At 39.9% G+C, this 27,110-nt stretch overlaps 1 protein-coding gene across 2 annotated transcripts in view; it reads left to right on the plus strand.

The window, feature by feature from the left end:
* The first annotated feature begins 242 nt into the window (after window positions 1–242).
* samhd1 (SAM and HD domain containing deoxynucleoside triphosphate triphosphohydrolase 1) overlaps window positions 243–27,110 on the plus strand; it is a 34,565-nt gene continuing 7,697 nt past the window's right edge. Inside the window, exons 1-10 of one of the 2 annotated variants that reach the window (XM_003220542.4) lie at window positions 244–302; window positions 4,089–4,600; window positions 9,700–9,766; window positions 10,974–11,046; window positions 14,096–14,256; window positions 17,590–17,705; window positions 21,367–21,437; window positions 22,974–23,129; window positions 23,644–23,744; window positions 26,071–26,179. In XM_003220542.4, the coding sequence (XP_003220590.2) occupies window positions 4,267–4,600; window positions 9,700–9,766; window positions 10,974–11,046; window positions 14,096–14,256; window positions 17,590–17,705; window positions 21,367–21,437; window positions 22,974–23,129; window positions 23,644–23,744; window positions 26,071–26,179 (1,188 nt within the window). In that variant the 5' untranslated portion in view covers window positions 244–302; window positions 4,089–4,266. Of the gene's footprint in view, window positions 303–4,088; window positions 4,601–9,699; window positions 9,767–10,973; window positions 11,047–14,095; window positions 14,257–17,589; window positions 17,706–21,366; window positions 21,438–22,973; window positions 23,130–23,643; window positions 23,745–26,070; window positions 26,180–27,110 lie in introns of both variants that reach the window. The other variant, XM_016993406.2, reaches the window with a different exon arrangement.

Genomic DNA, 27,110 nt, shown 5'->3' on the forward strand with positions numbered 1-27,110 from the left:
TGGTCCTGGAACCTAACCCCCACAATAAGTGAGGGAACACTGTACAGCTAATTTAAAAAATTCAGTCCTTGCTGAAAAGCTAACTAGAATCATACTTTTGATTTAAAAGTAGGAATCTGTTCTAACTGTTGGCTTCCCCAGAGTGTAAATTATCACCTGTAGCCCACTTAGCTCACAGGTTAATCAGGCCACAAATACATGGTTCAATGCAGGAGTTTCTAATCAAATATATATTTACAAGTCTCATAAGTCTTACTACATTTGCAGAGGTTAATGAAAGAACCAGCATGTTATATTACTGAGTAAGTTTATATGGAATAATAATGACTGAGCACAGAATAGCTTAACTAATTGGTTCAATAAAACAAACTCAATTTAATTTGGCCTACCTTGATTTTACAATATGATGGTACCCTGTTTTTAATTTGCTAACTGAATGGGTTTTGAGACTCTTGTAATTAAAATTTTATATTTCTTATTATATTCATAGAATAATAGAATGGTGGAAAAATCTTGGGATATATATAGCACACTATATATATGCATGTATGTATATGTATATATATCCTTGACATATCCTTGATGATATATCCTTTATAAATGAAATAAGTATTTTTATTCAGACATAAACTATTTTGGATGAGATTTAATTTAATCATATGCGTGCAACATTATACTAAATGAGCAGACATTGTACTAAACTGAAAACAGTGAGGTTGGAAGGAAATGCAGAACAGTAAGCAAAACAATAAAGTGCCTTCTACACTGCCAGATTATCAAAGCATATAACCCACATTGTCTGCTTTTAACTTGATTATATGAGTCTACACTGCCATATAATCCAGTTCAAAGCAGATAAGACGGATTTTATATGGCAGTGTAGAAGGGACCTAAGTTTCCAAAGATGGAGGCAAAGGGGAGAGCTGGTTTTTCCTTTCTCCACCCAACCTTGTTTCATCTCTTGTTTTATCTCTTAATAGCAGATACATTCCCTGGGTCCTACTTCCCCCAATCAGTGGAAATGGGCCATTTGAGAAGAATGATAAGGGACAAAAAAGATATAACAAGCTACTCCCTTCGGTTTATCTAGGTGTTTACAAACTTGGGGGCAATGCTAAGAACTTAAGGATGTATCCCTTTTTGACAAAAAGGTGATCTATAAATTTGGGTTGCTGTGAGTGTTCCAGGCTGTATGGCTATTTTCCAGAAGCATTCTCTCCTGACGTTTCACTCACATCTATGGCAGGCATCCTCAGAGGTTGTGGGGTGCTGGAAACTAGGCAAGTGGGGTTTATATATCTGTAGAAAGTGGGAGAAAGAACTCTTGTCTGTCTGAGGCAAGTGTGAATGTTGCAATTGGCCAGCTTGATTGGCACTGAATAGCCTGGCAGCTTCAAAGCCTGGCCCTGATTGTTTCTTGTCTAGAATTCTCCCGTTTTCAGAATGTTGTTAATTATTTACTATCCTGATTTTAGAATTTTTTAAATACTGGTAGCCAGATTTCTTCATTTTCATTGTTTCCTCCTTTCTGTTGAAATTGTCCACATGCTTGTGGATTTCAATGGCTTCTCTGTGTAGTCTGACATGGTGGTTGTTAGAGTGGTTTCAGACAAGTACATTTCAGATTTATTTGTCTGAAATTCTCCAACATTCTGAGTGTTGTTCTTTATTTTCTGTCCTGAGGATGCCTGCCATAGGTGTGGGCGAAATGTCAGGAGAGAATGCTTCTGGAGCATGCCATACAGCCCGGAAAACTCCCAGCAACCCAGTGATTCCGGCCACGACCTATAAATCCATTGATTAGATAAACAGTGTAGTTATTTTTACTTATAGATAATCTAAAAGATTTATCCAGATGCGACAATACAGAAATGTATTGTTTTCTGCCTAAGAGAAGTCAGAGGGAGGAAAGGAAAGGGCCTGAGGCTGTTATAATGGTGGGAGTTGAAGTCCAAAACACCAGAAGAAAAGGCCCAACTTTGCCCATGGCAGCCTTAAAGGGACACAAAATTCTTTGATGTTTTATTGTACCAGGGTAACATGCCTTCCTCCCTACATACTTCGTTTTGTCTGTGTGGTAGATATTTTGTGGTGTTTCAGTTTTAATGCAGTTGTAACTCAGGCTGGATCTGCACTGCCCTATATCCCAGATGATCTGGAAGTGTAAGCTCAGGCCCCTTCCACACAGATGAATAACTCCACATTGTCTGCTTTGAACTGGATTATATATGGCAGTGTGGATTCAGACACCCCAGTTCAAAGCAGATATTGTGGGATTTTCTGCCAGGATATTCTGGGTTATATAGCTGTGTGGAAGGGCCCAAGAGAAACCAGTCCTTTCATCATGTCCCATTTACACTGCCATATAAGGCAGGTGAGCTGCATTACATGAGTCTGCACTATAATATAATGCGTTTCAATTATATGGCAGTGTAAATTGGGCCTCAGTCTACATGTCCAGCATTTATTATTATGTTTATTTATATGAAGCTTTCGTGTGGTACAAATTGTGGTATATTTCAGTTTTGATATGGTTGTGTTTAGGGCTCTTCCATACAGCCATGTAAGTTTTGGAGTTCGATGCCATCTGTATGCAGATGATGTCCAGCTCTATTAATCCGTTCCACCGGATGCTAAGGAGGCTGTCCAGGTTGTGAACCAGTGCCTGGCCACTGTGACGGTTTGGATGAGGGCAAACAAATTGAAGTTGGATCCAGACAAGACAGAGGTCATCCTGGTCAGCTGCAAGGCCAAACAGGTTATAGGGTCACAGCCTGTGCTGGATGGGGTTACACTCCCCTTGAAGGCGCAGGTTCGCAGCTTGGGAGTCCTCCTGTCCACCAGTTGCACACGTGCCTTGGGAAGTCCAACTTGGCCACGGTGGTCCATGCTCTTGTTACATCCAGGATAGACTACTACAAGCGCTCTGCATGGGGTTGCCTTTGAAGACTGTCCAGAAGCTACAAATAGTCCAACGAGAGGCAGCCAGGTTAATAACTGGGGAGGCATATGGGGAGTACACAATTCCCATGTTACGTCAGCTCCACTGGCTGCCTGTTTGCTACCGGGCACAATTCAAAGTGTTGGCTTTGGCCTATAGAGCCCTATACAGCCCCGGCCCAGTTTACCTGTTCGAACGCATCACCCTTTACGAACCACCACAAAGACTAAGATCTTCTGGGTGGCCCCTGCTTTTGGTCCTACCACTGTCACAGGCACATTTGGTGGGGACGAGAGACGGGGCCTTCTCAGTGATTGCCCCCCGGTTATGGAACCCCCTCCCTGGCGAGACTGGATCAACCCCTCCCTCCTGTCCTTCAGAAAGATGGTAAAGGCCTGGCTGTGGGACCAAGCCTTTGGGGCCGTGCAATGAGGCAATAATAGGAAACCTACTCCACTGACCAGAGCCAGCATGGTGTCCTGAGTTGGTTTAAATAGCTGATTTTGAAGTAGATATAGCTGATTTAAATGTTTGTGTATATTTATAATTATTTTATGGAGTGTTTGCGGTATATATGTTGCGCTCCGCCCTGAGTCCCAATCGGGGTGAGAAGAGCAGAATTTAAGTATTACAGTAGAGTCTCACTTATCCAAGCTAAACGGGCCAGCAGAAGCTTGGATAAGCAAATATCTTGGATAATAAGCAGGAATTAAGGAAAAGCCTATTAAACATCAAATTAGGTTATGATTTTACAAATTAAGCACCAAAACATCATGTTTTACAACACATTTGACAGAAAAAGCAGTTCAATACGCAGTAATGTTATGTTGTAATTACTGTATTTACGAATTTAGCACCAAAATATCACGATATATTGAAAACATTGACTACAAAAATGGCTTGGATAATCCAGAAACTTGGATACATGAGACTCTACTGTATGTATAAATAAATAATAAATAATATGACTCAGAATATCAAGGCAGAAAATCCCACAGTATCAGCTTTGAAGGGGGTTATCTGAGTCCACACTGCCATATATCCCAGTTCAAAGCCGATAATGTGGGATTTTATTTAGTTGTGTGGGAGGGACCTCAGTCTCTCAGTCCTTATGGTGAGTTGTTTGTGTCCATCTATGTCTTTGAAGGAAAGAGCGACGAAGCCCTTGGCAGAAAGCAAGGCTTGAAGAGGCGCTACTGGGAGGCGGCAACCAGCCTAAAAACCATTAGTTTTTAGAGAGAACAGGCGTCCCTCAGATCAGCGGCGAAGCTGATTGGCTGGCCGCCCCCTTGGCGCGGCGCTGAGTGGAGGACCGCCATCACGTGATGCCTTTTCCCGCCGGGTGCCCTCTGGCTCGCGGCTGGCCCGCCTCAGTCGCTCTCGAGTCGCCAGCGTGGAAGGTGGTTGCGCGGTGGCTGCGTTGCATCCCGGCCCGGGCGGCGATGGACCACCGGCACGAGAGGGACGGGGCGCCGAAGCGGGCCTGCCCTTCCAGCCCGACCGACGACCAAGACTTGCGCACGCCGGAAAAGCGCGTCTCGGCGGTTCCCGATGGGCTGCCGAGCCCCCAACACCCGCGGGAGTGGGACTCCGCGCAGCTGTGTGCCTTTCTTCACGCCAGGGGCCTCGGCGACGCGGAGGAGTTGAGCAGGCTCCGAGGTGAGTGGGAAGGGAGCCTTTGGGGCCAAGCAGTGATGCAGAGCAGGAGCAGAACTTCAAGGAGGGCGAAGACGCCGGGTGCGTGCCTTCTTCGCTGCGGGTTACTCCAGGCATGGGCCAACTTGGGCCTTCTCGCCAGGGGTTTTGGACTTCAACTCCCACCATTCCTAACAGCCCCAGGACCTTTCCTTTTTCCCCTTAGTCGCTTAAGCGTCATAAGGACGTGGATAATGTTAGCCATAGCTAACTCAAGCTTTCACAAAATAGCATCTAATAGACCAGGCATGGGCAAACTTTGGCCCTCCAGGTGTTTTGGACTTCAACTCCCAGCCGGCTGTTAGGAATTGTGGGAGTTGAAGTCCAAAATACCTGGAGGGCCAAAGTTTGCCCATGCCTGCAATAGACCAACAGTAATGAAAAGCCTTCACTCCAGGGAGGACCACCTCAAAACTAACATTACACAAACATTATTTGTAAGCTCACCATTTCAGTTGTTTCTCGGGGAAACTGACATTTGATGTGCAGTTTCATTGCTTTGATGTATCATCACAAACAAGCTGCTGGAAAGATCTGAAAGACTAGTACCATATCACAAGGCAAAGGTCTTGATTTGCATCGTTCTGGTTTCTGTTTCATTCCATTCCTATGCAAATATGCTTTATAACTGGTTATCATGCTGTATGCAAAGAAGTGGGTTTTTATCCACAAAAGTTCTTGCAAAAATTAAACAAAATCTAATTTGTCTTAAAGGTGCTGCAACATTTCCTTTCTATGTTGAGAGAGATTGACACAAAATTCCAGTTTAAGACATCCCTAATGCAAACCTATCACGGGGTTTTCTGCGGCTCAGAGTGTGTGACTTACCTGGGGTCGCCCACTGGGTTTGCAGTTACTGATCCGTTACTTCTTTGAAATGTATTGGAGGCCACTGGACTCTTATTGTTTCAGTGTAACACTGCCCCGCCACCTCATCTTTAACTCATCAGCATTTCCTTTTCATTCCACTTATCCCCCTCCATTGAAAGAGGGGAAAAACGTTTGTGGCACATCAGAAAGGTTTACCCAAAGGTAAATATGTACAGTACTGTGTCTAATCTATATATATAAATGAGTAATGGTGTCCTCCCCTCCCACTAAACAACAAAAGTTCAAGCCCCAGAACCTAGAAATTTGCCAGCACAATCCACCATCCTTGCCTCTAGGTTCCGACAACAAAAAAGAAAAATAAAGTCCTAATTAGAGGGAGAGGAATAATTGTTTTTAGCCAATTGCTGCCAGTTAGAAGGCTAAGCGCCGCCCACTTGGTCTCCTAGCAACCAACTCAGCCCAGGGGACAGGCAGAATTAGGCCTCATCCACACTGCCTATAAAATACAGATTATCTTATTTGAACTGGATTATATGGCAGTGTAGACTCAAGGCCCTTCCACACAGCTATATAACCCATTTATAATCTATTATCTGCTTTGAACTGGATTGTCTTGAGTCCACACTGCCATATAATCCACTTCAGTGTGCATTTTATTTAGCTGTGTAGAAGGAGCCTCATATAATCCAGTTCTAAGCAGATAATATAAGATTATAAATATACAGTAGTCTCACTTATCCAACATAAACACCACGGCAGAACATTGGATAACTGAATATGTTGGATAATAAGGATTCAGGAAAAGCCTATTAAACATCACATTCCCTCATGACCCTATCTGCTGCCAAACTGCCATACATGTCTATGCCAGACACCCTCAGAGATTATGAGATCTGTTTGAAAACAGACAAGTGGGATGTTTATTTCTATCTCACCAATGATATCCAGGATGGGACAACTCTTATCTGTCTGAGGCGACTGTGAATACCTCACAACCTCTGAGGATGCCTGCCATAGATGTGGGCGAAACGTCAGGAGAGAATGCTTCTGGAACATGGCCACACAGCCCGAAAGACATACAACAACCCTGCGACTGTGAATGTTCCACTTGGCCACCTTGATTACCATTGAATGCCCTTGCACCTTCAAGGCCTGCCTACTTCCTGCTTCAGAGATGTTAGCTGGCCCTCAGTACATCATATCTGGAATTCCCTGATTGCTCAGTGCTGTTCTTTAGTTAACTGTCCTGATTTCACAGATTTTTTTTAATACTGGGAGCCATATTTTGTTCATTCCAGGCAGGCAGGAACCATCCAGGCTTTGAAGCTACAAGGCTATTCAGTGCCAATTCCAACATTCACACTTGCCTAAAGCAGACAACAGTTCTTTCTTCTACCCTGGTCATTCCACAGATACATAAACCCCACTTCCTTTTGTTACAACACATTTCACAACCTCTGAGGATGCCTGCCATACACGCAGGCGAAACACCAGGAGAGAATACATTTGGAACATGACCAGGCAGACCACAAAACTCAGAGCAACCCAATACAAAGAGAAACAAAAATAATAAAATAAATACAAAAAACAAGTATTAAAAAAATTGTGAAATCCCAGTATTAAGAAAAATCTGTGAAATCAGGACAGTTAACTAAAGTCTTTACTTAGACAAGATAACTGAGAAAAGGAGTATTTAAGAGAGAGAACTACATAAGATTGTGGACGCTCTCAATTGTAGATAACACATAAGTGCCTTTTGTTTTGAGGTTTAAGTCAAGAGTATAATTTTGAGATTTGTGTCAAGAAAATTGACATGTGCAACATGGAGAAATTATCTGGGAATGAAGTACTGTGCAAGGAATGCCATTATCTCCTACTCTGTTAGATAAAGGCTTAAAGGTATGACAAGTGATGAAATGTACATGTCTCTATTTGCTTTTTGGTGCTGGCATATTCAGCAGTGTTGTCAGTTTGCTGCACTGTGTGGAAACAGCCTGCTGTTCATTAGAAAGAACACGAGTAAGAAAAACCTGAATCTAGGTTTATTCAAAACCAATTAAAAACTATGGAAACAGTGAACTGTCATTCAAAATTTGTTAGGTTCTTTTTGCAGGTTTGATGTTAGATTGAAGGGTTAGGCTCATTTTGTGAAGAATAATCCTATTTGAGCTGTAGGCATTTGGAGTAGGAGTCTTGTAGCACTGTTCAGAGATTTCAGAAGTAAGGAATAAAGAAGGGGTGATGTCTTAATGAAATTTCTGGTTGATGTAGCTTTCTGTAGTACAGAGGGGCAAATTATCTAAGATGGAAACCATGCCCTATGAGCAGTGGCTTAAAGAGCCAAGTATGTTTAATCTGCAAAAGAGAAGGTTGAGAGAAAACATGATAGCTATTTATAAATTTTTGAAAGGATGTCATAAAGAAGGAGGAACCAGGCTTGTTTTCTGTTGCCCTGGAGACTCAGAGCAATGGGTTCAAATTACTGGAAAGGAAATTTCACCTGAATAATAGGAAGCGCCTCCTTACTGTAAGAGCTGTTCAGCAGTGGAAGTCACTGCCTCGGAGAGTGGCAGAGACTCCTTCTCTGAGGCTTCTAAACAGAGGCGGGATAGCCATCAGGTGCTTTAGTTGTGTGATTCCTTTCCTTCCATTTCTTCTGCATTTTTAAACATCTTGTGTGATAATGCTCAACATTTATGGTCGAGATGCTCTGTATTCTCAAGGATCAGTGTTACATTGCTTTGGGTTTAAAATGCATTTTTCCCAACTGATATGATTATGTGCGGGGTGGGGTTGCCTGTGTGTGCACAAACTACTGTCTTTTTCCAGTATTTTATTTCTGTTTTGATTGGCAGGCAGTTGCCCAAATTTATCAAGATTAAAATTTCCAACAGCAGTATTTGCAATCGTGATCTGCTGATTTGGAAGATTCTGCAGATTATAGTTTGTGCTCAGGTTATAGATACAAAATTCAACGGTATGGAGCTATGGCAGTCAAACTGGTGCCAAACTTCATTCATTCTATCATGTATGTTGTACCCCCGGCCTGGAAATACCCCCGGCCACCACACCACACACCACACCACAGGAATATAAGTAGACAGTTTATTGCAAAAAATAAAATAAAAAGCATATAAAATCAGAAATGAGAAAAGAAAATATAGAATCCAAAAAGGTTTAGCAGCAGGTGATATCCATACAATAATCCAAAGGTCTTATAAAGTTCCAGAGGTGGCAAAGTCCAGGAACAGCCAGGAATCACAGCTACAGCATAAGTCCACAATCATGAAGGTATAACTAATAACACTTGAACAGGAATACAGGAACAGGAACACAGAAAACTTCCAGGATATATTAAATCCAAGATCAGAGCTTGACTTGAACCAGGAACAAGAGAACACAGGCTTAGCTTCTCACGCAGCATTGCTTGAACTGATCTTAAGGTAAACAACTTGTTTAATAGACACTCATGTAATCATTCCGTGAATTTCTTTCCCACGTAATCGACGCAATCTATTTTCGGCTCTGATTTGTAAACAAAGACTTCTGTTGATCTCCGTAGCTGCAGGTAGCTCCTTATCATTCAACTCTTCACTCGATTCCTTATCTGCTGTTGCTACTTCTGACTCCCCTGAATGCCCTTGAGGCCCTGCACTTTCCGAGTCTCACAGAGAGAACCATCATTTCCCAGATTTGAGGGCCCATCACTTTGTGTCACAGAAAAGCTCACAATCCTCTCAATCATCAGTTATACCATCAGCCTCTGGTGTCTGATACACAACAGTGTAGGTGCACACCCTATACAGTGTTCCCTCACTACTTTGTGGTTCACTTTTCTTGGATTCGCTCTTTTGTGGTTTTTCAATAAACACTAAAATAATATAATAAACCATACAAAATTATGATTTTTCCTTCCTTCCTCTCTCTTTCTCCTTCCTGCCTAAGGTAGGAAGGAAGAAAGAAGCCAAAGGGAGAGAAAGGGAGGCTGAAGCAGCTTTGTGAGATTGTAAACAACACAAATATAGTGTCCCTACTTCGCGGATTTTCACTTTTCGCAGGTAGTCCTGGAACATAACCCCAGCGATAAGTGAGGGAACACTGTAATTCAGAAAAAGATAGCAGCCTAATGTTCCTTACTTTTTTATTGTAAATTTTGCACTATTCTTGAAATAACAAGAATTTCAGAAACATAAAGGTGTAGGAAACTAACAGGTGTTTTCTTTACCTCTTAGAAAATGATATCACTGGTTCATGTTTGCTCCACCTTACAGAATCTCATCTTGAAAAAATCGGATTTCGGTAAGAGGAACTGCGTTAATTTAGGAAGTTATGGAAACTTGTATGGTAATTCCTACATTAATACTTTGTGCTGTTAGTGCCTATTTTGATCTGCATACTGCTGAAGAAAAAAGAATTGTGACCTATTGACCTATTAGTTCTACATTCAGCTGCCTGCATGTAAGAAGAAATTTCTTGTTATTTTTGGCTGAAGAAGCAATGTAGGGGTCTTTAAATGATTGTAGTCTTCAAGTATTATTTCTAGTTTTGAAAGCAAATCTTTACTTTTGATATATTGGCAGGCAATTACTGACTCACAAAAGTAAAAAAGGAATTTCATTTCATTTATTATACTACAAAAAGGAATCACATTCTCAAGCATCACAAAGATGGATACTGCCTTGTGTTTTTTGGGTTCTCACAATAGAACAGTGGTTCTCAACCTGGAGTCCCCAGATGTAATTGGCCTACAACTCCCAGAAATCCCAGCCAGTTTACCAGCAGTTAGTATTTCTGGGAGCTGAAGGCCGAAAACATTGGGGACCCTAGGTTGAGAACCACTGCATAGAAGGTTATAATATGCAGTAGAAAATAAAACAAGATATGCTCACTAAAAAGTGAGATCAACAAAGTTCTTTTGAGTGTCAAATTGAACAGAATTTTTTGAAAGCAGAAGTGTAAGGAATCTGCGTATAGGTTATGTTACCAACACATTTTCTGTTCACCTCAAACATGTGACGTAAGTTCATGATTACAGTGTGTTAGCTAACCAAACTTGGTTATCCTTTGAAGGAGCTGAAACTTGGGGGGGATGTCTGTAGATGGTTCAGAACAAATATTTACATTTGAAACATTTGTCAAATTATCATATATTTTCTTCCATAATAGAAGAAGTAAATTGCATCTTGCTGTATGTATGGCAACAATGAACCAGAACTATTAAGTGATACGTTAAAATTACATCTCATTGCTTTTTGACTGGAGAAGATCTTAGTTGTTGTCAATACATGAACATATTAAAGTTAATTTGAAAATGTATACATGATACAGTATTTTATGATGTGGTAATACCCACTGTTCTGGACTTAAACAAGTAGCTTCAATCTCTTGGGACGATTTTAATGGAAAACTTCTGTAGAAGTTTTTATGGTAGAACAGTTAATATAAATTACATGTCAAGTTTATTGTTAAGTGTCAATTTAATCCAGTGATTATTGATAATTTTCAGAAAGATGGGTATGAGACGAAAGATTCTAGATTGCCTACACAAACTGGCACAAAGTCATGCTGATAAAATGAAGGTGAGAGAAGCACTTGTTTTAATGTGAAAACAAGTTTTGTTTTTTGTCTGTGAGACTAAAAGAAACACCTCACCCCCAAACTACTAACATAATGATGATTGCTATATTACCAATTTTTATTGTAAGTCAGTGGTTCTCAACCAGTGGGTCCCCGAGTGATTGCACCAAGGACACCAGTGTCATCCTGGCTTTCAAAAGCTTGTCCTACTTGAATGGAAAATTCAGCCTCCTATCCACTGCTACAGGAGACCATCTCACTCCTCCTAGTGCACCCAGGAGTTGTTTATGAGACATGCGATGCAGGCAGATGTATATGTCTTTCCTGCGTTACTTTCTCCCCATCGCTTCTGGCCATCAGGCAGAGCAATTGTGGTATGGACACCAATAGGGCTTGCATATAGGGTGTGAGCTGGCTCTAGTGTGATTTTTTAAATGAAGGAATGTTCTTTCTTATGAGAAAATTGCATAGACTAGCCTTTGGAAGATAATCTGCATAAGGTAATATTTAGGTTAAGTAGAAATATGTGTTTGAATTTAAATGCTCTCCAATTAAGATGTAAAAATCAGATAAATATTATTGTTGCACCCCAGCGAGGGTCCACCTTGCTCTCAACACACACCATTGAGACAGACTTGGTATAAACAGTTTATTGGTAAAAAGTTAGCAAAGGTAAAAATGTAATAATAAAATATAAGCAAAAGTTCTAAAAGACAGCAGGTAAATCCCCAAATATCAAGACTTAAAACATAAACATAACCTTCAAGGCAAAATCCAAAGGCTTAAAACATGAACCCCAGAGCAAATCCAAAGGCTTGAAACATGAACTCCAAGGCAAAATCCAAAATACATGAATCAATACAGAAACAATGAGGCAAAATCCATCCCAAAGACATAGAATCATAGAATAGTAGAGTTGGAAGAGACCACATGGGCCATCCAGTCCAACCCCCTGCCAAGAAGCAGGAAATCGCATTCAAAGCACCCCCGACAGATGGCTATCCAGCCCCTGCTTAAATGCCTCCAAAGAAGGAGCCTCCACCACGGCCCCGGGGAGAGAGTTCCACTGTCGAACAGCTCTCACAGTGAGGAAGTTCTTCCTGATGTTCAGGTGGAATCTCCTTTCCTGTAGTTTGAAGCCATTGTTCCGTGTCCTAGTCTGCAGGGCAGCAGAAAACAAGCTTGCTCCCTCCTCCCTTTGACTTCCCTTTACGTATTTGTACATGGCTATCATGTCTCCTCTCAGCCTTCTCTTCTGCAGGCTAAACATGCCCAGCTCTTTAAGCCGCTCCTCATAGGGCTTGTTCTCCAGACCCTTAATCATTTTAGTCGCCCTCCTCTAGACGCTTTCCAGCTTGTCAACATCTCCCTTCAACTGTGGTGCCCAAAATTGGACACAGTATTCCAAGTGTGGTCTGACCAAGGCAGAATAGAGGGGGAGCATAACTTCCCTGGATCTAGACGCTATTCCCCTATTGATGCAGGCCAGAATCCTGCATCACATTGTTGGCTCATGTTTAACTTGTTGTCCACAAGGACTCCAAGGTCTTTTTCGCACACACTGCTGTCAAGCCAGGCGTCCCCCATTCTGTATCTTTGATTTCCATTTTTTCTGCCGAAGTGAAGTATCTTGCATTTGTCCCTGTTGAACTTCATTTTGTTAGTTTCGGCCCATCTCTCTAGTCTGTCAAGATCGTTTTGAATTCTGCTCATAGGCAAAACTTGAGCAAGAGAAACTTGAGGTTTGAATAGGAACAAGACAGGAGACTTTGCCTCAAATGTGACATTGCTTGATCTGAGATTCGTCTCTATTTGCCCATTCTTTCAAGACCTGAACACATTTCTCTGACCTTGAGTACCTTGCCTTCTAGCCAGAATTTTCAGAGAACGTCTAGGAGGTCAATTTTTTAGGAACAATGTAGCATCTCTGCCTAATTGCTCTTTCTCATTATAGCTATCTGAAAGTGAAACACCTGGTGATTGTTGATTTTCCACATCCCTCTCTGGAAACTGTGAATCACTCACACTCATGTTAGGGTCAGGCTGATCTGCAAGCTGCAAATCACTCCCTCCCTCTGCTATGTCATCCTGGCTGCTTGCCTGCGGAACATTCAGAGGCTCATTCTCAGACTGCAAAACATTCTCAGACTGTAAAACCCCAAATTCTACATCATCAGATTGAGCCACAACAATTATGAGCAAGGTGTTGGAGATCAGATTTCAAGAGGATGCTTTATAAGTAATTTTTCCTTATTATATAGGTAGCAAAGGAAAAAAAGTTAATAAAATCCAAAAGCAGAGCCTTTAGAACAGCTAAGTGCGGGCCCACAGACTGCTTATGATCCTTGAGCAATTGACTGCCAGGCTCTGATGAGAGGTGCCAGTCTAAAACAACATCTAGAACTGCTGTAGAACAGCACTGGACAACTGCAATAGGATTGGCAAACATTTTCCAGTCCAACATCTTGGCTATTTCCTATTCTTTAGTGGAAGAGCAAAAGTGGATTGAATTTCATAAATAAGAGACTTCTGGCAGTAGAGCATTCCTCCTGCAGTCTCACAAATTTTAGAATGGTTTGGGGCTAGATAGCAAGAAAAAGCATCCTTTGCTTGTTGATGGTTCTGCCAGTTAAGATGATTTTTCTCAAATTAGCTGTTAAGACAGACCAAATATATCACAGTGTAATGAATTTTGCATACTTGCAGAAAGTGTGGGAAGTTGCTTTTTGGATTACAGCTTCCACCATAGCAAGTTGCCTAAGAAATACTGGAAAGAAACCAGTGCAGATATTTTTTCCCCAATCTCTAAATAGATGTCATTTCGATACCAGTTGAATTGTCAAATAATTAAAATACTTAACACTTTCATTGGCGATCAGATATCTATCTATATATATATATTTCTGATAGCCATCTGTGATTATCACAGAGATGAGGAAACCCTACAGTATTGGTTGTCTCAGAAATTCATTTTTTAATATAACACATTCATTTTCTTTGTTTGTACAGGTCAACTGTTATACTTTTAATTGTTTTTTAAATTTTTTCCAGGTATTTAATGACCCTGTTCATGGTCACATTGAAATGCACCCTCTACTTGTTAAAATAATCGACACACCTCAGTTTCAGCGCTTACGATACATTAAACAGTTGGGTGGAACTTACTATGTTTTCCCAGGAGCATCACACAATCGGTTTGAGCACTCACTTGGGTAAAGAGATTATTGGTTTTTTATTGAGCTGGAATACTTTGCGACTAATGTATACTGAAAGCTTTTCCTGTGAGCAGCAAATGTAAAGTGCAAATTCCATAATAGTATATATGCATGGCATCCGTAATAATAATAATAATAATAATAATAATAATAATAATAATACTTTATTTATAACCTGCTTCCATCTCCCCAAGGGGACTCGGAGTGGTTCACATGGGGACCAAGCCCAAGCAACAGATAAAACAATACGACAACATCATATATAATTAAAACAATTACCAGTAAAATAACATTCATAAAGTACATCTGCGAGCATCAGGACTAAATGGTGGGGCTATTAAGAAATGACAGGTAAGGCAGGCATGTGCAAAAACTCTAGGCAATACTCATGGGATGTATATTGTTCCATTCTAACATTCTATAGTTGAAATGTTATGCTATCTCATCCTTTGGCGTGCTTTTGAGTAGCTGGAGGTGTATAAACTTCAGACACAACTGAGTGTTTAGTTTTTCTGAAACTCATCCCCTTCATCATGGATAGAAGGCAGCACCACTGCCTTTCATAGCCTTGTCATAGCCTTCTTTATATAAGGTACAGCTCAATTCACTTCGTATTGAAGGAACTAGGGCTTGGGTTGGAGTAGAAAATTACCAGCCAAAGTAAAAAGTTCAGAAGGCACAGCATAGTGGCACACAGGCGCAGGAAGAGGAAACGGCTACTGAGAAAATACTGATAAGAGTTGGCGCCAATTAGGAACAAAGGAAGAGATAAAGACAAGGCAGGCACAGTTCAAATAAAAAGAGCTCAAGGTGTTGACTATAAAACCGAGCTGTGTCTCAGTTCAGTGTGGCACCTTTTCTTCACCCAACAGGGTAAATTGATCAAATAAACCTATTGAACGATCTCCTTGTTTCCAGTGTTTGATTGGACAGAGATCTTGGATATATTGGGCCACTTGGTAATATTGCTACATAGCAGTGCCTCCCAACAATATAAATTCCTACTCATAAGATTATAGCTCTTTTATAGGGAAGCCCTCTTCAAGAAAATGCTTAAATATGTTTTTGAACTTGTGGGAAAGTATATGTAGCAGGGATCTCCAAACTATGGCCCGCGGGCCACATGCGACCCATCGAAGCCATTTATCTGGCCCCGGCAGCTTCCTTCTCCTCTGCCGAGGAAGGCGCATGTGGCGCGAAGGAGAAAGGGAAAGGCGCTCGCCTTTCCCTCCTTCACGCACCTTCTCCGCTGCTGAGTAAAGCGCGCACGGGGTGAGGGAGTAGGGAAAGGCACATGCCTTTCCCGCCTCTTCCCTCGCCTGGTGCGCGCCTTCCAAAGCTTTGCCTTTGTTTATAACGGTATTTTAATTACTATTTAATTAATGATTAAGGGGTGATTTGCTAGTGCTTTTGGTGCACAAAGGCAGAAGTAGGTTGGACTAATTGGCTCAAGGGGTCTCTTCCAACCCTCTTTATTATTTTTATGATGATGATGATTATTATTAACATTGAGGCTGTATTTGTTCCCATTTTGTTTTTTTTACTTCAAAATAAGGTATGTGCAATATGCATAGGAATGTGTTCATAGTTTTCTTTTAACTATAGTCTAGCCCTCCAACTGGCCCCCTGTTTAAAAAGTTTGTGGACCCCTGATATATAGAATCATAGAATCACAGAGTTGGAACAGACCTCATGGGCCATCCAGTCCAACTCCCTGCGAAGAGGCAGGAAATCACATTCAAAACACCCTGACAGATGGCTATCCAGACTCTGTTTAAAAGCCTCCAAAGAAGGAGCCTCCACCACACTCTGGGGAAGAGAGTTCCACTGCTGAACAACTCTCACAGTTAGGAAGTTCTTCCTAATGTTTAGCTGAAATCTCCTTTCCTTTAAAACCATTATTCTGTGTCCTTGTCTCCAGGGCAGCAGAAAACAATCTTGTTCCCTCCTCCCTATGACTTCCCCTCAATTTATATATGGCTATGATGTCTCCTCTCAGCCTTCTCTTCTGCAGGCTAAACATGCTCAGCTCTTTAAGCCGCTCCTCATAGGGCTTGTTATCTAGATCCTTGATCATTTTAGGCCTTTTCTGGACACGTTCCAGCTTGTCAACATCTCCCTTAAATTGTGGTGCCCAGAATTGGACACAGTATTCTAGGTGTGGTCTGACCAAGGAAGAATAGAGGGGTTGCATGACTTCCCTGGATCTATACTCCTATTGATGCAGGCCAAAATCCCATTGGCTTTTTTAGCTGCCACATCACATTGTTGGTTCATGTTTAACTTGTTATCCACAAGGACTCCAAGATCTTTTTTACACATACAACTGTCGAGCCAGGCGTCCCCCATTCTGTATCTTTGCATTTCATTTTTTCTACCTAAGTGGAGTATCTTGCATTTGTCCCTGTTAAAGATCACAATCGATTTTTGAGCTTTCGGAACAAAGCTAAAACTGTGTAATGTACACGTGGTCTTTTCATGCCTCCTCCCCATTGTAGGATGCGGCTTTACAAAAGCCAGAAGAAGGGTACAGGTCAATAACTGGCTCAGAAAATGGTGTCAGGAGGAGCACTTTGGCTTCCTCGACCATGGCCCACAAGTAGGAAAACACCTTTTTGCTCACAGACTCGCAAACCTCATCAGGCGCACTTTAAACTAGGTCCACCGGGGGAGGGGAACAACAGCCTTCCAAGCAGTATTTTATCCATGACCATGGGGAACGGCCAAAAAACTAAATGGAGGGTTGCACAAACACAACAAGGACCAAGTACCAAGAGCACAATAATCCTAAATAAACAGCTCAGGGGAAGGTCTCAGCAGCTTACATGTCTTTACACTAATGCACAGAACATGAGAAATAAGCAAGATGAACTCCAACTTTTAGCACACTTACAATGTCATAGGCATCACTGAAACCTGGTGGGATGACTCCCATCAATGGAATGTAGCCATCGAGGGCTATATGCATGGATAAAAGTGGTTTAAAGTATGAAAACCCCACTTATTACAGATGGGCCAAAGAAAAGTTGGTTCTAAACATTGTGAGAGATGTAATACTGTACAGCTGAGAATGGATGTATGGTGTCTCCCCTTTCGGAAAAGAGAAAATCTGGTCTTCTGTTTCCATTTCATTTTTATGGATGGGTGGAGTGTGATCTGATTATAGTAATGTCATCTTAGTAAATAACATCTATTGTGGTATGGTTATGGTTGAGTAAGCCTGGTGACGTTTCGCAATTGCACCACAGTGATGAACTGGTAGATATGTGTTTTATTTGTTAGCAAAATTTACAAATAAAATCCAGAACTGAAACCCCTTTCTTGCAACAGAGTTAGCCATCTGGCAGGCTGCTTGGTTCGGGCACTGCAAGAGCGACAACCGGAACTGGATATTAACCACAGAGATATTTTGTGTGTTCAGATTGCTGGACTCTGTCATGATTTAGGTAAGATGCTCTTCAGATATCAAAAAAAAGTGAGTACCGTATATACTCAAGTATAGGCTGACCCTAATATAAGCCGAGGCACCTAATTTTACCACAAAAAATTGAGGAAACCTACTGACTCAAGTATAAGCCGAGGGTGGAAAATGCAGCAGCTACTGGTAAATTTCAAAATGAAAATAGATCCCAATGAAATTATTTTGAGGCATCAGTAGGTTAAAGGTTTTGAATACTTACCGTATTTCAAAGAAAAACAGTAAACTAGCTCTGTAAGTGGAAAAGTAGGGTCAACAAAAACAATATGGTATTAACAATAAATAATAATAATAACTTAATTTGTACCCTGCCCTATCTCCCCATGGGGACTCAGGCTGGCTTCCAACATAGTAACAGGAAACATTCAATGCCTACATAAACAATGCAGAGCTAGATATAGATCTATAATTATATATACTAATTTCACGTATGCGTTTCCCCCTGAAATGTTTGCAAATCCTCTCTCTATATATGTGCATTTCCCTCCTGCAATATCTACAAGCCCTATATATTTATGTTTATATCTATCTAGAAATCTCTCTGTGTGTGCATTTCCCCTGCAATATCTACAAGCCCTATATATCTATATTCATATATATCTATCTAGACATCTCTTTATATATAGACTAGCTGTGCCCGGCCACGCGTTGCTGTGGCTGTAGGAATGTTTTGTTGGGTAGAGAATTGGGCACGTGGAAGGACGTTGGCCGTGGGACGTTGGTGGGATGTTTTGATGTTTTTTAGAATCTTTGTGGGAGGGTTTTCTGATGTCCCCGCATGGAGGTGGAGGTGATAGAAGGAGCTTATGTGCCTTCGGAAGAGGAAGGTCATGTTGAAGTAATAAGGGTTTAACCCCGGGGGGCGGGGGTTCCATCGGGTTAGCTTACATGTCCCAAGAAAGGATTTCCCAAGTAGGATGGAGGCAGGGTTTGAAGTTGTAAGGTTATTCAATGGTAATCAAGTGGAGTAATGACAACATTGAAGAGAAAAGTCCTTTCCTCCACCTTGGACATGATTGCAGACATATATAAACTCAATTTGCGTAGTTTTCAACACATTTGAGAACGTGTGGATAGTTGATATAGATGTGGGCGAAACGTAGAAGAGAATCATAGGGTCAGCTTATATGTCCCAGAAAGGATTTCCCAGGCAGGATGCAGTCAGGGTTTGAAGCTGCAAGGGTATTGAATGGTAATAAAGGTGACCAATTCTAACATTGATGACAAAAATGGTTTAATGGATCCTGGGGATTATTGCACATATGTATAAAGCCCTGCTTGCCTAGTTTCCGATAGACCTGATAACCTGTGGATACCTGACATAGATGTGGGCGAAATGTGAAGAGAGAATCATAGGGGTAGGTTACATGTCCCAACAAAGGATTTCCCAGGCAGGATGTAGCCAGGGTTTGAAGCTGCAAGGCTATTCAATGGTAATTCAAGTGGTTGAATTAAAACATCGAAAAGTCCTTTTCTGCATCCTGGACATTACAGCACATATCTATGAAGGCCATTTGCCTTGTTTGCAACACATTGGAGAACCTTTGGATACCTGACATAGATGTGGGGGAAAGGTGAGGAAAGAATGATAGGGGCAGCTTACATGTCCCATAAAGGATTTCCCAGGAGGATGTAGCCAGGCTTTGAAGCCCCAAGGGGATTCAATGGTAATCCAGTGGAGCAATTACAACGTTGAAGAGAAAAGTGGTTTACTCCAAAGGTCATGCAGTTGGGCCCCATTCTGTTATATCGGAGTGAATGAAAGCCCTCCCGAGAGGGTGCGTTTACCGGTAGGTCCTGCTGGGTGGCAGGAGGGAGGTCCCTGGTCCTTCTCCGCCTTTCAAGGGGGGTTGAGGTGGCGGAGGGTTCGGCTGTTCCCGTTTGTCCTCGTCGTGCGCTCCTTCCTCCTTTTGGCTTTGTTTGGGTGGCGGAGCTCGCCCTCCAGCAAGTCTATGGGCTGCAGTTTCAGCAGCGAGGAGGTTGTGAGGGAGGCGCGCAGGGTCTGCACCGCCGCCATCGCCGGTTCAGGAGGGAGAGCCGGAAGCCAGGGCAGTGAAAGGCCCGCCCCGCTGCCTCCGGAGGACTCACGGTTAGCAGTGTCCTCTTGGGGACAGGCGGGGTGTAGAAGGGGCGGGGCTTGCGGCCAAGTGCTTTGGAGGATGTAAAACAGAGGGAAGGGCGAGAGGAGGCTGCGGGGAAGGGTAAGCCGAGGGGATTGCAGGATGGGTAGTTTAGGCTCCTGAGGGGGAGGTGTGCTATCTCCTGCCGGGCTTTTGCCTCTTTGCCCGGGTATAGTGGAGAGAAATGATTCAGATGATGGGCGGGCGCTAGGACCCAGGGGACAGCTTTTTCCCATTGCCTGCTTTTCCTGTTGCCGGTGGCCATGAGACTTTTCTTTCTTTCCCTCCCTCCCGGCATGGCTCCCGATGGTGCGTTGTGGGTTCTGTCCATGTGGAGGTGCGTGAAGTGATTTTGTGTTGTTTCAACCTTAAGGCATGGATGATGGGTTGTGTTGTCAAATTTTGAGGTTGGGGGGCCTTCACTTTTGTTGTTTTGCTCGGTGCCGCGATTCCATCACCCTTTTATATATATAGATAATTATATCTGTATAGGGTTTGCAAAGACTTGCAAACATGTGAGGCGAAGATTCATATATGAAATAATGTAAACGCATAGATACAGATATACAGGTACATAAAAATCTCTAGATATATGTATATAGGATTTGCAAAGACTTGCAAACATGAGGGGGAAATTCATATATAAAATTAATGTAGATAGATAAATACAAATATAAAGGTACATAGGGGTTGCAAAGGTTTGCAGGGGGAAATGCTTATATATCTGTAACAGAGATTAACAAATATTTCAGGGGGAAAATGCTTTTATAAGATTAATGGTTTTATATATATATATATATATATATATATATATATATATATATATATATATATAATATAAAATATATATATAATATATAAAATTCTTCCTGACATGCAAGGACTTCTTTCCCTTTTCAAAACATTTCCTTGGTTAAGAGTGAGGGAGGCTTTGGAAAAGTAAACACTGATAAGGGAGGGTAAGGTGAGAGATAAATATATCATATATTGCAAGCAACAGGCCTCCAGGCTCTGCTGCCGGCTTGACCTTGACCCGATTATAAACCGGGGGAGGCTTTTTTCAGCTCATAAAAAGAGCTGAAAAACTCGGTATGTGGCATGAAAATAAAGTTACAATTCCATGCTAAAATACTTAACAGATATGTTTGTATACGATTTTGTCCAGTTATTTGTAATTCAATTTATAGCAGACATTGACAAAATTACCATCTGTCAACTGCAAAAGGCCACCTTATTGGGATCTGCACGCATCATCCGATCCGAAAATACATCACACAGTCCTAAACACTTGGGAAGTGTTCGAGTTGTGATTTTGTGATACGAAAGCATATAGATCTCGTTTGCTGTGTCATACTATGTCTTTGTGTCAATAATAATAATAATAATACTTTATTTGTATTCTGTCCTATCTTCCTGAGGGGACTCAGGGCGGATTCCAGCAAACACATGACAGATGGATATAAGCAGTAGGAAAATGACAGATACTCAGGACAATTTCCTTTCTTTTAGGTCATGGACCATTTTCACATATGTTTGATGGAAGATTCATCCCACGGGCTCGCCCTGGATTCCCATGGAAGGTGTGTATGTTATATGCAAAATAATATTCATACTGTCCTCATTTCATTAATAATAAAAGTGTTGTGTGATCCTCAAATTAAATGTTCAACAACACACACACACACACATATATATATATGTGTGTGTGTGTATATATATATATATATGTATATATAATATTATACACACACACACACACTCATTTATAAGTCTAGAAAAATCAACCAAAAACATAGTGTCTACTTATTCATGGGTGGGTGTAAATACTGTATTATATCTTAACTCCTATTGGGAAAAAATAACCATCCTTTTCTCCTAGTAGATTGGTGAAAGACAAGGAGCATTGACACCTTCTATTCCAGTGGTTCTCAACCTGTGAGTGTTTTGGCCTACAACCCTCAGAAATCCCAGCCAGTATACCAGCTGTTAAGATTTCTGGTATTTGAAGGCCATTTTGGTTCAAGGTTCTATTCTGTCACAGTGCTGCTTCTGACCTTTTTGAATGCGTGGATGGGTAAATGGCAGTGACCCTTTGGTGCTCTCCCTCAGAGAGGAGAGGGATTGGAGAGCCCCCCCCCCCCCCCGGAGGGGGGGGGCAGGATAAACTAAACACACCATTCACCACTCTACTCAGAGAAGGCCCCCTTTTTGATAATACTGTACCTTAACTTTTATGAAAATAAGAACTATCAGACTTTCTAACCCTTTTTTTAATGTCCCTTGAGGCAGCATTGTGAAGAATGTCTTTACTCACAGGTCATATCAAATCCGTAACACTAGCCAACACACATTTTGGTACCTCAAATGTTAGGGACATATTTGACCGGCTGATTCCAAAAATGACACCAGTTTTCCCTTTTTAACTCTAGTTTTTGGGATACAGAAGCTATGCCATCTGTTTGCCCAAAGAAAACCTTGATAACCATATGTAAGAAATTAAAGCTGATGCAGTCTCTCCAATGTGCCCCAAATGACTTCAGAAACAAGTCTAAAAGCCAAGACAGCTGTGTAATTTTAATCTTCAATTTATACATAAGGTCAACTTATATATGAGTATACATGTTTAGTGATATTTTAAGACTTGAATATATGTGATCGTGAATACAGTAATTTGTTTAAAACATAATTTGTTTATTTTAAATATAAAGTATTCTTAGTATATGGGCAAAATAACAACAGAAGTCTGTATGAATTTCTGGTAAGTTGCTAAATTGTATATCAATACTGATATAAATCTATATTACTCATTAAACTAGTCTAGTTGGGTCTAGCAGTGGAATTTAGATAAAAAATTCTGACTTACAAATCATACCTGTTTGGAAGTAATTTATGTATTGGGTGTTGTAGTCAAGTACAGTGTTCTAGTGTTCGTTTCACTGCTTGTGCAAGATGGTAACAAGAAACCTCTTTGCATATATGTGGATCATATAGATTAAACGTATTATTTCTTTCCTTGATGTGTGAAGGAAGTCATTGTTTGAATATTATTGCATTTAATTGTAATGTTTTTTGTTGACAGCATATGCTTGGCTTAATAATTAGAATTGTCTTTGCAGCATGAAGATGCTTCTGTTCAGATGTTTGAGCACATGATCGCTTCCAACAATCTAAGGCCTGAAATGGAAAGTTATGGTCTCAAGCTGAATAAAGACATACCATTCATTAAAGAACAGATAGCAGGACCTATTGAATCTAAAAAAGATGACTCTTCTGTGAGTCTCATTTTTCATCTCTGCATGTGTTGTTTAAGTCTAGCGGAATGACTAGTGAATCATTTCCTTTTTAGGATAGGAATCTCAAGAGAAAAGATGGCATATGTGTGAAAGACATTTTCTTTACTTTGTACGCATTTGCCATAATTAGAGAGTAAAAAGAAGAATAATGCATTAAAAAGTTGTTTTTCTTTGGGTGGGAATGATGCAGACTGTGATTCCAAGCTTTTGGAATACAAACCGAAAGACTGATGCAAATACCAGAACAATAGGCCATCCTTTGAAAGAAGAAAAATGTTTTGAGTTTTTAATCCAGATTTGTAGGGGAAAGTTTGTTGTAATTCTTGTCTCCAGTATTTTTCTAGTCCGCATGATCAGATTATTGGCACCACAAATTAATACTTTTCAGTATGCACATTGCTATATGTAAACCATTTCTTACAAACCCTCATTCAGTAGCATTTTGGTGCTCAGAGTTGATTTACTTGTCTTTTTTCTTCATTTATTTATCCAGTGGTCTTACCAAGGGCGAACCGAAGAAAAAAGTTTTCTTTATGAGATAGTGGCTAATAAAAGAAGTGGCATTGATGTTGATAAATGGGATTACTTTGCCAGGTATAGAAATTTTGATGCTCATTTAAGTGTTTGGAAATAATTTGTGGTTGATAAATAATGAATTGCTAGGTTTTCGTCTGCAGGTATTTTAATTGACATTTTAAATCAATAATTCAATATGGACATGTATTTGCAGCAAGGAGAAATACCCTAGTATGGATTATTTTTAGTGATTGCTTAATATGTAACAAAATTAGATTAAAACGTTGTGTGTTTGTGCTAATTATATGTAGGAATAGGAGGAAAAAGAAACATCTAAGATTGCTTAAGGTATATTTAGGGGTATATGAAATGTAAATGGATTGCATATTTGTAGTATATTTGCATTATATACATATATGCAAATACAGGTATTTCAAAATCCAAAATAAGACATATCATCCTATACATTATTTTTCCATCTGGTAGAATCAGTTGTAATTATGAACAGCCTGGGTCCAGTACAGATTAATTTTAGAAAAAGTATGACACTGTTTTCAAATAAAGAAAAAAATAAACAGGAAAAAGGAAAAAAGAAGGGAAAAATGTGGATATAGTATGAAAGTTATGGAGCCATGTTAGTTAAATAATTCTATGTATTCATCCCTTGTATTGTCCAAGACATAGAGGGGCAGTGAGCATAATTATACATATTTTTTTAATATAGAAAGGAAATGAAGTAAAAGAAAAAAAAAATCCAACTATCACATCTTTTCTAATGAGAGTAACAGATTATCTTTCTTAATCTCCATGGATTTCTTTTATCTTCTTATATTTTCCCTTCTTTTCTCTTCCAAATCTGCATAGTATTCCTTCTCCTTATTTTATCAATTAACTAGCTAAAACTCTATTTTTTTTTACTCTGGATGGCAGCCAACTATATACATATCTTAATGTTAATTTCCTTTGTTAGTAGATTAGTAATATACATGTAAATAAATTATTATCATTATCATTCATGTAGGATTTACACATAATAAAACTTCTTATATAAATGTATATGTCTATAGTATCTACCTTCTTGACGTTATACACTTTTCTGCTTGAATTCAAAAGTATTAACTCATCATTTTTCTAAACTTTTTTTTGCTCTTACCGCGTTTCCCTGAAAATAAGACAGTGTCTTATATTAATTTTTGCTCCCAAAGATGTGCTAGGTCTTATTTTCAGGTGATGTCTTATTTTTCCATGAAGAAGAATTCACTTTTATTGTTGAACAAAAAAATGAACATTTATTATATACTGTACAGTGAATGTCATCGCAAACCAACATAACCAAACAAACTGTGAATCCTAGCAAGAATTTCATGTTACTATCATTCTTTTCATGTACAGCATTATTTTCATGTATGTACATTTACCAATTCTGCATGCTCTGGTGTTCCGTTTGGCGAGCATAATTCCAAACAAAAACTTTGCTAGGTCTTACTTTCAGGGGAGGCCTTATATTTAGCAATTCAGCAAAATCTCTACTAGGTCTTATTTTCTGGGGATGTCTTATTTTCGGGGAAACAGGGTAGATATACAAGTTATATAGTTTATATGCATGTATTATTTCATAATACTTTCAGTTCACAAATCCTATTGGAGTCATCTTCTGGTTTTTTATAAAATCCATAAAAGGTTTCCATTCTTCTGTTTTTTTGTGTATTAGCATAAGTATGACACTGTTTATAAGAAAACATTATTCGTAGAACTGAAATAATTGTGATTTTGAAAGAGCTTTAGGTGGAGCAATGGTTATCGACCACTTGTCTTCCAGATTTCATAGAATCCTAATGTTGGAAGAGACTATCTTCCACTGTTCTTTTCACATTAGGACAGCTCTTCCTAATGTGTAGGTGGGATCTCTTTTATGATTTGAATATGTTGATTTCGGTTTTAGTTTTTGAAGCAGCAGAAACAAGCTTGCTCCTTCTACATGACATCTCTTTAGATACCTATCATGTCACCTCTCAGTCTCCTCTCAGTCAGTTTTTTGGAGTTTGAGCCTCAAAAACATCAGCCAGTTCAGCCAATACTCAGGGATTATGGTAGTTCAAGTCAAAAACATGAAGTGTCTCAAAGATTGAGAATCATAGCCATTTTTTGTTGTTTTAACACATTGTTGAAGAAATTATGAAAAACTACATGAAGATGTATGCATATGTTTAGTAAATATGAAAAACGTCCTTACCTGTGTTCACTGTGGTATGGTAAATATTAGTGTTGTTTCCTCCTGTGCACAAGTAATCTATTCAGCAAAATGATGTTTGGTTTTTAATCTTATAAAATGGAAAAAAATTAAGTTCAGCTCTCCAAATTTCATAACTGAATGATCTTAGTTGTCTCTCTGGACTACATTTAGGGATTGTCATCATCTTGGAATTCAGAATAATTTTGATTATCAGCGATTCATTAAATTTGCCCGTGTTTGTAAAGTGGAAAATAAGAAGCATATTTGTACTCGTGACAAGGTAAGATGCTTTGAAGAAAAGTAAGAATTTTAGTGGCAACTTGATATCTCCAGCAAGTTATTGTTCATGCAAATCTTATCTCCTGCTCCTTCTCTAGTACCTTACTAGTATGTGTGTATGCTCTGGAATGCAGCTTCCTTTAATCACTTCTCAGGAACCATAGATTAAAAGAAAGCTGTATACCAGAACATATATACAGGAAACAGTAAGCAACAGGATCATAGATAAACATTACTAGAGAAGTCTTGAAGAAGGTTGCCATTTCCAGCAGTCCAGCAGTCATCAGCATCTGCCATGGCTCTTGAGAGAAGCACATTGCTGCGGTCTCTGGCATGTATAATTACATAGTCTAAGAGATGCCAATTCTTTGACCAGGGATGCTTCCATGATGTCTTAAGCTTGTTTTTCTGACAGAAGAGTGGGTTTGTGATGACAAGGTTGTGATCCACACATTTGTTGAGAAGCAGCATGCCATTTGGGTTGCTGTTTCCTACCCCAGCTTTTCCTACATAGAGCCACATGAAATTTGCAAAAATCATAGTTGCAGTGTTCTGGAATATTTTTATTCATTACAGAATTCTATTTTAAAAAATCGTTTTTTTTATTTATGACTGAAATCTTGCTAAATATTATTGTGGGAGGAGTGTTGTCCATGACCTTTTATAATTCATTTATAGTTGTTTAGTAACAAATAAAAACATTTAATCTAAAGAACTCAGTTACTGGATGTACAATTTACTAAACCTAAGAGAATATAACATCTGAGAAAATATAAATAAAATATTACTGTAAAGGCTCTTGGTATTTGATGGTACTTTGTCTTCTATTCATATAAATTTTGTCATATCTTTAGTTTCATTCTAATTGTTTTCAGATTCCTGTTATTTATTCTCAGAAAACAAAATAATTTATTATAGTATATTCATCATAC

The sequence above is a fragment of the Anolis carolinensis genome, chromosome 4 (genome assembly GCF_035594765.1).
Source record: "Anolis carolinensis isolate JA03-04 chromosome 4, rAnoCar3.1.pri, whole genome shotgun sequence".
Classification (NCBI taxonomy): Eukaryota; Metazoa; Chordata; class Lepidosauria; order Squamata; family Dactyloidae; genus Anolis; species Anolis carolinensis.